The following is a 13,149-nucleotide window of genomic DNA, read 5'->3' on the forward strand; positions in this document are numbered from 1 at the left end:
TTCCGGAATGCCTCTTTCCCTTAGGATCCGGCGTTCACCCGCCTTGGCGTCAACGCAGTTGCGGTAAGTCCCGGAACAGACACGGTTCTTGCCGAATCAAGACCCTTCTTAGTATCTCTTGAAGTTCCGGGAACCAAGTCCTTCTTGGCCAAACCGGAGCCACGAGTATAGTTCTTACTCCTCTCCTTCCTATCATTTTCAATACATTGGGTATGAAAAGCAGAGGATGGAACACATACACCGACTGGTACACCGACGGTGTTACCAGAGCGTCCCAGCTATTGCCTGAGTGTCTCTTGACCTGGCGCTTCAGGTGGGACGCCATCATAACCACCTTTGGTCTTTCCCAACGGTTTACAATCATGTGGAAACTTCCAGATTAAGTTTCCACTTTTCCGGGTGGAATTCATTTATGCTGAGGAAATCTTCCCAGTTGCCCACTCCCGGAATGAACACTGCTGACAGTGTTATCACATGATTTTCCGCCCAGCGAAGAATCTGTCATTGCCCTCCTGCTTCTTGTGTCGCCCCGTCTGATAACGTGGGCGACCGCCATGATGATGTCCTACTGGATCAGCACCGGTTGACTTTGAAGCAGGAGTCTTCCTAGGCTCAGAGCATTGTAAATTGCCCTTAGCTCCAGTATATTCATGTGGAGAGAAGTCTCCAGACTTGACCACACTTCCTTGGAAATTTTTTCCCTGTGTGACTACTCCCCAGCCTCTCAGGCTGGTATCCGTGGTCCCCAGAACACAGTCCTGAATGCTGAGTGTGCTGCCCTCTAAAAGATGAGCACTCTGCAGCCCCCACAGAAGAGACACCCTTGTCCTTGGAGACAGGATTATCCGCTGATGCATCTGAAAATGCGATCCGGACCATTCGTCCAGCAATTCCCCTGAAATCTGCCGAATGGAATCGCTTCGTAAGAAGCCACCATTTTTCCCAGGACTCCTGTGCATTGATGCACTGATACTTGGCCTGGTTTTAGGAGGTTTCTGACTAGGTCGAATAACTCCTTGGCTTTTTCCTCCCGGAGGAACACCTTTTTCTGGACTATGCCCAGAATCATTCCTAGGAACAGCAGACGTATCGTCGGAAAACAGCTGCGATTCTTGGAATATTTAGAATCCAGTCGTGCTGTCGTAGAACTACTTTAGATAGTGCTCTTCCGACCTCCAACTGTTCTCTGGAACTTGCCCTTTTCAGGATATCGTCCAAGTAAGGGATAATTTAGATGCCTTTTTTCTTTGAAGAAACATCTTTTCGGCCATTACCTTGGTAAAAGGCCCGGGGTGCCGTGGATAATTCAAACGGCATCGTCTGAAACTGATATTGACAGTTCTGTACCACGAACCAGAGGTACCCTTGTTGAGAAGGGCAAATTTGGACATGGAGGTAATCCTTGATGTCCAGGGACACCATATAGTCCCCTTTTTTCCGGTTCGCTATCACTGCTCTGAGTGACTCCATCTCGATTTGAACCTTTTATGTAAGTGTTCAAAGATTTCAGTTTAGACTATGTCTCACCAAGCCGTCTGGCGTCAGTACCACAATATAGTGTGGAAAAATAATACCCTTTTCCTTGTTGTAGGAGGGGTACTTTGATTATCACCTGCTGGATATACAGCTTGTGAATTGTTTCCAATGCTGCCTCCCTGTCGGAGGGAGCCGTTGGTAAAGCAGACTTCAGAAACCTGCGAGGAGAAGATGTCTCGACTCTCCAATCTGTACCCCTGGGATAATACTTGTACTATCTAGGGGTCAACCTGCGAGTGATCCCACTGCGCGCTGAGACTCTTGAGACTACCCCCCCACCTTGAGTCCGCTTGCATGGCCCCAGCGTCATGCTGAGGACTTGGCAGACGCGGTGGAGGGCTTCTTTTCCTGGGAAGGGGCTGCCTGCTGCAGTCTACTTCCCTTACCTCTATGTCTGGGCAGATATGACTGGCCTTTTGCCTGCATGCCCTCATGGGAAAGGAAGGATTGAGGCTGAAAAGACGGTGTCTTTTTCAGCTGAGATGTAACTTGGGGTAAAAAGGTTGGATTTCCCAGCTGTTGCCGTGGTCCCCAGGTCCGATGGACCGACCCCAACTAACTCCTTCCCTTTATACGGCAATACTTCCATGTGCCGTATGGGATCTGTATCACCTGACCACTGTCGTGTCCATGACATCTTCTGGGTGATATGGACAACGTACTTATCTTGATGCCAGAGAGCAAATATCCCTCTGTGCATCTCACGTACATATATATAGAATGCATCCTATTAAATGCCCTATATGAATAAAATATTTTCAGTCAGGGAATCCGACCAAGCCAACCCAGCACTGCATCTCCAGGCTGATGGCGATCGCTGGTCGCAGTATAACCACCGTATGTGTGTATATACTTTTTAGGATATCTTTCCAGCTTCCTATCAGCTGGCTCCTTGAGGGCGGCCGTATCTGGAGACGGTAACGCCACTTGATAAGCGTGTGAGCGCCTTATCACCCTAAGGGGTGTTTCCCAACGCGCCCTAATTTCTGGCGGGAAAGGGTATAACGCCAATATTTGCTATCGGGGTAACCCCACGCATCATCACACACTTCATTTTATTTTATCTGATTCAGGAAAAACTACAGGTAGTTTTTTCACTCCCACATAATACCCTTTTTTGTGGTACTTGTAGTATCAGAAATATGCAACACCTCCTTCATTGCCCTTAACGTGTGGCCCTAATGAGAAATACGTTTGTTTATTCACCGTCGACACTGGATTCAGTGTCCGTGTCTGTGTCGACCGACTGAGGTAAATGGGCGTTTTTAACGCCCCTGACGGTGTTTCTGAGACGCCTGGACCGGTACTAATAGTTTGTCGGCCGTCTCACGTCGTCAACCGACCTTGCAGCGTGTTGACATTCTCACGTAATTCCCTAAATAAGCCATCCATTCCGGTGTCGACTCCCTAGAGAGTGACATCACCATTACAGGCAATTTCTCCGCCTCCTCACCAACATCGTCCTCAACATGTCGACACACACGTACCGACACACAGCACACACACCGGGAATGCTCTGACAGAGGACAGGACCCACACTAGCCCTTTGGGGAGACAGAGGGAGAGTTTGCCAGCACACACCAAAACGCTATAATTATATAGGGACAACCTTATATAAGTGTTTTCCCTTATAGCATCTTTATATATCTCAATATCGCCAAAATCAGTGCCCCCCCTCTCTGTTTTAACCCTGTTTCTGTAGTGCAGTGCAGGGGAGAGCCTGGGAGCCTTCTCTCCAGGCTTTCTGTGAGAGAAAATGGCGCTGTGTGCTGAGGAGATAGGCCCCGCCCCTTTTTCGGCGGGCTCGTCTCCCGCTATTTAGTGAATCTTGGCAGGGGTTAAATATCTCCATATAGCCTCTGGGGGCTATATGTGAGGTATTTTTCGCCAAAAAAGGTTTTCATTTGCCTCCCAGGGCGCCCCCCTCCCAGCGCCCTGCACCCTCAGTGACTGCCGTGTGAAGTGTGCTGAGAGGAAAATGGCGCACAGCTGCAGTGCTGTGCGCTACCTTTAGAAGACTGCAGGAGTCTTCAGCCGCCGATTCTGGACCTCTTCTTACTTCAGCATCTGCAAGGGGGCCGGCGGCGCGGCTCCGGTGACCATCCAGGCTGTACCTGTGATCGTCCCTCTGGAGCTGATGTCCAGTAGCCAAGAAGCCAATCCATCCTGCACGCAGGTGAGTTCACTCCTTCTCCCCTAAGTCCCTCGTTGCAGTGATCCTGTTGCCAGCAGGACTCACTGTAAAATAAAAAACCTAAGCTAAACTTTCTCTAAGCAGCTCTTTAGGAGAGCCACCTAGATTGCACCCTTCTCGGCCGGGCACAAAAATCTAACTGGAGTCTGGAGGAGGGTCATAGGGGGAGGAGCCAGTGCACACCACCTGATCGGAAAGCTTTACTTTTTGTGCCCTGTCTCCTGCGGAGCCGCTATTCCCCATGGTCCTTTCAGGAACCCCAGCATCCACAAGGACGATAGAGAAATTGGAGGCTATTTACTAACAAACTTGCATCAGAAAAATGAAAAGTAATTGCTGACTGGCAGAAAACAATGTATGAATTGGCATCTGTGTATTGGACAAACAGTGATGTGTTGCAGCCTAAGTTTGTTCAATGTTATGATTTACTTCTTCTGCAGAACAGGGGCACTGTGGGATAATTCAATGAACCTGGTACATGAAGCATGCGTACTCAAGCCTTTTTCCAGCCAAGAGTTCTTACTATAATCATCGGGAGATTTGGGCAGAAAATAGTGAAGGCAGCTGTGTTGCAATTTATTAGATATTCCTCTGTGGTCACTCTCAATTCTGGTTTATTTTGCAAAGTGTTTATTTTTAGAGCAGAACAAAGCCAACTGTTGGGAGGATTATGCTGGTGTTGGACAATACTAATCCTTGCACCGGCCACAATGGTAAGCTCCTTTAGCTGAACACATGCCATCTAAACACTGAAGTACAGATCAGTTTGTAAGTGGGATGAGAATCTATGAACAGTGAGGCAAGCTGTGCAGTAGCAGATTGAGCATATTTATTACAGTTAACACAACAGGACATGGCAAAGAGCCCATTGGTAAATTCATTTTTCGATCCTCTTGGACACTCTCTCTTGGCAGATCAGATAAAAGCTAATTCCGCTTGGTTCGTGTACTGAGTGACATTTAAATGTGAATTTAAAACAGTTACATATCCTTTTATTTCCAGACTCATCTTAAAATCAACTATTAGGTTAAAATAAAGATTCAAATCACAAGCCTAGAAACAACGGAATGTAGAAATATGGAATGAAAATGTTCTGAAAATGATTGAATAGAACATAATTAAAGCAATTTCTAAATCTCAGATTTTAGAATTGCTCTATTTAATCTGAAAATGATCTATTGCCTTTTCTAAAGTCGCTGCTAGATTGTGTTAAAGTTAAGCTATTGACTCTATACATATGTGAAACGGCCTGGTAGGAGCTGCTGTTATGACACAGATGCCATGAATGATTTTGGGGGTAATTCAGAGTTGATCGCAGCAGCAAATTTGTTAGTAGTTGGGCAAAACCATGTGCACTGCAGGTGTGGCAGATATAACATGTGCAGAGAGACTTAGATTTGGGTGGGTTATTTTGTTTCTGTGCAGGGTAAAAACTGGCTGCTTTATTTTTACACTGCAATTTAGATTTCTGTTTGAACACACCCCACCCAAATCTAACTCTCTCTGGATATGTTATATCAGCCCCCCATGCAGTGCACATGGGGGCTAATTCAGACCTGATTGTGCGCTAGCGTTTTTTGCAGCGCTGCGATCAGGTCAGAACTGCGCATGCGTATGCACCGAAATGCGCAGGCGTGTCGCACAGGTACAAAGCAGATCGCCGCTCAGCGATGGGTTTGTGCGAAGAATCCATTCGCACGGGCGATCGCAAGGAGATTGACAGGAAGAAGCCATTTGTGGGTGGCAACTGACCGTTTTCTGGGTGTGGTTGCAAAAACGCAGGTGTGTACAACTACAAACGTTTGCAGGGAGGGTTCCTGACGTCAATTCCGGTCCCGGACAGGCTGAAATGATCGCAGCGGCTGAGTAAGTCCTGGGCTACTCAGAAACTGCACAAGATCTGTTCGTACAGCTCTGCTACACATGCGTTCACAAACTTGCAAAGCAAAAATATACTCCCCTATGGGCGGCGACTATCTGTTCACAGCAGTGCAAAAAAACCCTAGCGAGCAATCAGGTCTGAATTAGGCCCATGGTTTTGCCCAACTGCTAACAAATTTGCTGTTGCGATCAACTCTGAATTAGGCCCTTTCATACTTGTGTACAGTTAAGAGATGAACAATTTTTAAGTTTTAATGAGGTGACACATGCAAACAAATGGAATAGGATCCAAGTTTGCAAAATGTGCGAGTTTAGCGCTAAACCCGCACATTTTGTATACTTGACCAATGTAATAGGATTTGGGAACAAGCAAACTTGCATGTTTTCTGCAACTCGCACAAAGCAAAGTCGCATCCTGATGTTTTCCTATGGAAAATATCAAACTCCGAGTTTTAAACATAATCCGGATACACTAATGTCTAGTACCTTTTAGAGAAGTTGAAAAGCATTTCCCAGTTCTCACAAATGCTGCATTTCATATTATATTCCCCTTACCGACACATTTAGTATTAATGTTCGGAGGGAAAAGTCGTATTAATATATCAATATACTGTATTCATAACACAGATCAGAACAGCATATATCTCTATATCATCACATTTGTCCACTTTTTTAAACATACATATGCCTCTTAAACCAGTTTAAGAGATAAACGTAAGGGCAGTTTGGTTCTTGGTTTCAGCATCTGACCTTCTCACAAGTAATGCATTCAAAGACTCACAGTGGTTAAAGATGTTACTAGTAGATACTATGTCAGTGGATCAGTATACTGCATACCTCCCAACATTTTCAGCAGGTGATGCGGGATGCTCTCGTCTGTTGTAAAGGGGGCGTGGCTTTGCGGAGTTCAGCAATCACAAGCCATGCCCCCATTTTCCGTCACTGTGGGGGCATGCCCTGCGCTCTGTCTGCGGTGCCTCCAAATCAGCCCAGTCAAAAAACCATAATTGTCAAGACTGCATTACATAGTTTTCTCTATATCATTATTGATGATACATGTTTAAGAAAAACAATTGTCTAAGTGATTTAACAGATATATCAGTGTTATGTGCATAGTTTATAGAACAGGGTGGTATAGTATTAGAAAGGGTCACATTAAGTTTAACACATTTCATTCAGAATGAAGAGTGTGCTGAATTTTTATGGTGAATTGTTGTTAGTGTGTATGTTCTCCTTGATACATATCTACAGTAATTCCTAAAGTTTCTACATCTTGATTTATTCTAGAATAATTAGAATGCATTCAACAGTAATCAAATGTCTAAAAATCATGATATAATATTGAATTGGAGATATGTGATATATTCTATGTGATAATTTCAAATTTCACCTGTATATGAACTTTTTCTAGTTCTCCAGAATTCACAGGTTGTCCCGAGTCTGCCATGGTGGCTAGCAGTAGCTGCAGGTCAGCCAGCAAGGCATGAGTCCTCTTCAGATCTCTCCGTAGCCGTTTTTCAACATCAAAGTCTCGATGTCCTATCTGGAGCATAAACATTCTTATTAGTCTATGTGGCCCTCCTACATATACTCATAGCCAGATTAAGGGGGGGATCCAGGGCATACTGTACTCCGGGTCCCCCCTTTGTCAGGGGACCCCCTAGCCAGAGCACACTGACATCACTAGCTTTCCCTCTTAGGCAGCAGCAGAACCAGCAGCTAGAATGTGAGCAGGACAGTATGCAGTGTAGGCAGAGACACAGGAATATCATGTTTCATGAGCTACTGACAGAGCTTTCTGACCAGAGGAGAGATAGGAGGGTGGAGAGAGCTGTAAGTGACAAAGGGATCCCAGCTTCTACACAATTTATTATATATCCCCCACCTTCCATACGGGCTCCCTGTTCTTAAGTGCCCCGGGCACCCCCAAGGTTTAATCTGGCCCTGCATATACTGAAAACAAATTAAGGGGATTACCTAGCTAGTGCTTTGCAAACCTTACTGTCCCATTCACCTGGGCATCTACATTTGCACCTAGTGCAAACTTGGGTAATTCACCCAAAGTACAGGCAACTGACTGTTTGCCTTGATAGCTGTATACTCTCGTTGCAAATTTGTTCTCTGCAAACAGTGAAAATTTAAAAAATCTGGACAACGTACTACCTATTTTCTATTAACCCCCCACCCCCACCAGGCCGCCTCAGCTTTACACAAGGTCTTTTCAGAAGAGGTCTCACATCTACTATTTTCGCAGCAGATTGGGGACCTGGTACAGTACAGCAGAATAACCTGTCCGCTTAGTTTTTGCAAAGGTGATGTACAGTTACTGTTAGCTTAAAGCTACATTTCTCAGGATAGTTACACATTTTCCATGGAAATCCTTGAAAAGTGAATGTATAACTTTTAGTTTGGGAAATGAACAACTTATTTTGTAATACAGTAATTTTCTCATATGTGACACAATCATACGCAATATATCTCGCTGTAGTATAAGAAATTGTATCAATTTCCAATAATATTTCTGACACTTGATGCTAGGTAAGAGAATACTTTATTGAAAGTTGACAGCTAAGGGAAACTGGGGCAGATGTATTAACCTGGAGAAGGCATAAGCAAGTGATAAACCAACGATATGTGCAAGGTGACAAAGGCACCAGCCAATCAGCTCCAAGAAGTAAATTAACAGTTAGGATCTGATTGGCTCAGAGCCGTAACTAGGTATGTGCGCTGTGTGCCTTGCACACAGCGCAGGATGACCTGGGGCTGGGTCTATAATAGACAGCGCCGGTGGATGAATGTCAGCTCCGCCTCCCACCTCTCCAAGCCAGGGCTCAAAGTGCAGCTGCAGGAGGCCCAAACCCCCCCCCCCCCTTCCCCACTCCGCTTTATGGACTGAGCCGCAGCGCGCCTTTGGTACTGCCTTCCCCCCTCCCTCAGCAGCGCGCCTTCGGTACTGCCTCCCCCCCTCCCTCAGCAGCGCGCCTCCGGTATTGCCTCACCCCCCTCAGCAACGTGCCTCCGGTATTGCCTCCCCCCCTCCTCAGCAGCGCGCCTCCGGCATTGGTAAGACGGGCAGAAGAAGTGCAGCTGCAGGAGCTCGACCCCCCCGCCGCCGCCGCGTCATGGACTGAGCCGCGGCACGCCTCTGACAGCCTTATTGCCTCCCCCCCTCCCCTCCGGTACCTTACACCTATGTCCTACAGGAGGAAGACGGGCGCTGCGAACCGCAATACAGCACCTCTGGCTGGGAGCTTCTCTGCTCCCTGCTCCCCAGCTGTCTCATACCCAGCTCCACTGTGCTCCCCTCCATGGCTACATCCATGTGCTGCATAGGGGCTATCTGAAGCCTCCAGGCAGGAGGGGATCCACGCAGCTGCGGAGGGAGCTCCGGCCCAAACTGGAGGTGGTCACCAAACAGGTGCGTGGCTGTTTATGTGGGGGGGACAGGAGGTCTAGGGGTTTGGAGAATTAGAAGAATATGGGGTGTATGTGGGGGGACAGGAGTTATAGGGGATAAGGCCAGGGGTTATGTGTGTGCTGTAAAAAGGGGATGCTGTCTGCCGTAATGTGTAAAAAGGGGGATGCTGTCTGCCGTAATGTGTAAAAAGGGGGACACCGTCTGCCGTAATGTGTAAAAAGGGGGACGCTGTCTGCCGTAATGTGTAAAAAGGGGGCGCTGTCTGCCGTAAAGTGTAAAAAGGGGGCGCTGTCTGCCGTAATGTGTAAAAAGGGGGACGCTGTCTGCCATAATGTGTAAAAAGGGGGACGCTGTCTGCCGTAATTTGTAATAAAGGGGACGCTGTCTGCCGTAATGTGTAATAAAGGGGACGCTGTCTGCCGTAATGTGTAAAAAGGGGGACGCTGTCTACCGTAATGTGTAAAAAGGGGACGCTGTCTGACGTAATGTGTAAAAAGGGTGACGCTGTCTGCCGTAATGTGTAAAAAAGGGGACGCTGTCTGCTGTAATGGCTCTACCTGGTGTAGTGGCGCTACTGTGCGGCATCATTTGAGTATTGGAGACTACTGTGCACCGTAATATGAACTGGTATTATTTTGTGGCCACACCCCTGCCCGTTTTCCATAAGAAGGGGGGGGGGGGGGGGAGCGCCGATGACATTTCTTGCACACAGCGCTAAAATGTCTAGTTACGGCACTGGATTGGCTGGTGCCTTTATCACCTTGCACATATCACTGGTTTATCACTTCCTTATGCCTTCTCCAGGTTAATACATCTGCCCCACTGTCACTAGTGGGTAATCAATATTCAACCCAGGTGAAAGTATTCTAGCTGTTCCAAGTGCAGATATTTCTATCCCTTAAGCATATCTATTATTTTAAGAATATGCAGGAATATGCAAATCACACATTTATAAGACTGCACAAGCTCAGCACTATTTCTGTTTGAATCGGAAAAACATTTTTCAGTAACTAAACAAAGAAAAAACAGGCAAAACATTCTGTGGTTATTAAATTAAAGATATCTTCCAAAATTGGTCATAACAATGTAATAGCGAAATGTGATGTGACTGCAGAATCTAATTTACAATAGATCAAGGTAATTAGCGAAGATATGTGTAATCCTTAGTTGTGTTTGTGTATTGTTAATTACATATAATTTATAATGGTTTCACAGATTCATAAAATGAGTTTGTTACTTAAATAAAAACAAAGAAAAAAAACACACACACACACACACACACACACACACACACACACACACGATTTATCCAGAAGGCACCGGAGCAGAACTGCACAGTGTGGGAGAGTGCCGATCCATCCCTATCTACTATATATATATATATATATATATATATATATATATATATACTGCATTCAGCTTGGCACTCGGGATGAAAAAGTACAATGTATAGGGGTGCCTTCCCACAGTATTAATTAATAATTACCAGTGTCTTTGTATACCAAAAACGAGGCGGCACTCCCCAATTCCTTAAGCAAAGGTTTGTGTATTAAAGAAGTATCAAATCTCCATACTCGTCAACGTTTCAAGGCCACCCTGGCCTTTTCGTCAGGATGTAACAGCAAGTGAACAGTGCAGGAAACATATATAACAACTGTGTAAGTCATACCGTATAATCAGGCATCGTTTATAGAAAGCTGGCAGGTTGGCATCACTGGCAACAGATACAGGGGGTAGGGGGGAGGACACTGCTGCTACACTGTCATACTGTAGGTCTCATATTCTGTGAAAATGCCCCTGCACAAAGGCTAAATAATGAAGGCAATGGGCCAAAAACATAATGAGGATTTGTATTTATACTGTGAATGAACAGTGAAATGAGCATGCCTGTAACGTTATACAAGTAAAGTATAAAACTAATGAATACAAGCCTACAGTATATGAGTTTATGGATTGCAAAACTATCAATTAACTGTAATACAGTATATGATATATCCCTTGTACATTGTATCATTTATTATAGCCACGGCGGGTGCATATCTTGTTTATATTTTGTTTTCCTGCTAAGGTTTATAATAACGATTACATTCTGTGCAGTACCCAGGGACCAAATGAAACCATTCTGTAACAGCATCTTCTGTGTCCATTGAACTCACTTCCCGACTAGTATAATCTTAGTGTGAAATTGAATTTTTTTCTTTATGTTTCCCTTGTTGCTTAAAACCTGTTTGATAAATCATACTGGCAATCTATTTCACTTTACAGAGAGATAAATGAGGTGGTTTTTTTTTTATAAAGTTGCAGTTCCACTGCAGATGATACTTTACAGTATTACTGCCAGGGGAGGATGGCAGCACACAAGGGATTCATTTATAATAGCCTATCTGGCCTGATATACTATGTATATGCACCTACAGAAAGATTCCAATATGTCATTGCAGACCAGCTAAGGCAAACAGGTCTGCTAGTATCCTGACAGACTGCACTAATATAGGAGTCAGCAGGATCATTTCATTTGTCAATATTTTTAAGTACAGTATATAGCTTGTGTACTCATTAGAGATGAGCGCCTGAAATTTTTCGGGTTTTGTGTTTTGGTTTTGGGTTCGGTTCCGCGGCCGTGTTTTGGGTTCGAACGCGTTTTGGCAAAACCTCACCGAATTTTTTTTGTCGGATTCGGGTGTGTTTTGGATTCGGGTGTTTTTTTCAAAAAACACTAAAAAACAGCTTAAATCATAGAATTTGGGGGTCATTTTGATCCCAAAGTATTATTAACCTCAAAAACCATAATTTACACTCATTTTCAGTCTATTCTGAATACCTCACACCTCACAATATTATTTTTAGTCCAAAAATTTGCACCGAGGTCGCTGTGTGAGTAAGATAAGCGACCCTAGTGGCCGACACAAACACCGGGCCCATCTAGGAGTGGCACTGCAGTGTCACGCAGGATGTCCCTTCCAAAAAACCCTCCCCAAACAGCACATGACGCAAAGAAAAAAAGAGGCGCAATGAGGTAGCTGTGTGAGTAAGATTAGCGACCCTAGTGGCCGACACAAACACCGGGCCCATCTAGGAGTGGCACTGCAGTGTCACGCAGGATGTCCCTTCCAAAAAACCCTCCCCAAACAGCACATGACGCAAAGAAAAAAAGAGGCGCAATGAGGTAGCTGTGTGAGTAAGATTAGCGACCCTAGTGGCCGACACAAACACCGGGCCCATCTAGGAGTGGCACTGCAGTGTCACGCAGGATGTCCCTTCCAAAAAACCCTCCCCAAACAGCACATGACGCAAAGAAAAAAAGAGGCGCAATGAGGTAGCTGACTGTGTGAGTAAGATTAGCGACTCTAGTGGCCGACACAAACACCGGGCCCATCTAGGAGTGGCACTGCAGTGTCACGCAGGATGTCCCTTCCAAAAAAACCTCCCCAATCAGCACATGATGCAAAGAAAAAGAAAAGAAAAAAGAGGTGCAAGATGGAATTGTCCTTGGGCCCTCCCACCCACCCTTATGTTTTATAAACAAAACAGGACATGCACACTTTAACCAACCCATCATTTCAGTGACAGGGTCTGCCACACGACTGTGACTGATATGACGGGTTGGTTTGGACCCCCCCCAAAAAAGAAGCAATTAATCTCTCCTTGCACAAACTGGCTCTACAGAGGCAAGATGTCCACCTCATCTTCACCCTCCGATATATCACCGTGTACATCCCCCTCCTCACAGATTATCAATTCGTCCCCACTGGAATCCACCATCTCAGCTCCCTGTGTACTTTGTGGAGGCAATTGCTGCTGGTCAATGTCTCCGCGGAGGAATTGATTATAATTCATTTTAATGAACATCATCTTCTCCACATTTTCTGGATGTAACCTCGTACGCCGATTGCTGACAAGGTGAGCGGCGGCACTAAACACTCTTTCGGAGTACACACTTGTGGGAGGGCAACTTAGGTAGAATAAAGCCAGTTTGTGCAAGGGCCTCCAAATTGCCTCTTTTTCCTGCCAGTATAAGTACGGACTGTGTGACGTGCCTACTTGGATGCGGTCACTCATATAATCCTCCACCATTCTATCAATGTTGAGAGAATCATATGCAGTGACAGTAGACGACATG

General features: G+C 45.5%; 1 protein-coding gene across 6 annotated transcripts in view; it reads right to left on the bottom strand.

Moving 5' to 3' along the window:
* Positions 1 to 13,149, bottom strand: part of MYO18B (myosin XVIIIB) — a 1,127,577-nt gene that overhangs the window by 350,139 nt on the left and 764,289 nt on the right. For all 6 annotated transcript variants that reach the window (XM_063913212.1, XM_063913213.1, XM_063913208.1 and 3 more), the window contains exon 35: positions 7,002 to 7,154. In XM_063913212.1, coding sequence (XP_063769282.1) covers positions 7,002 to 7,154 — 153 coding nt within the window. The remainder of the gene's footprint in view (positions 1 to 7,001; positions 7,155 to 13,149) is intronic.

Source organism: Pseudophryne corroboree, chromosome 1 (genome assembly GCF_028390025.1).
Source record: "Pseudophryne corroboree isolate aPseCor3 chromosome 1, aPseCor3.hap2, whole genome shotgun sequence".
Lineage (NCBI taxonomy): Eukaryota > Metazoa > Chordata > Amphibia > Anura > Myobatrachidae > Pseudophryne > Pseudophryne corroboree.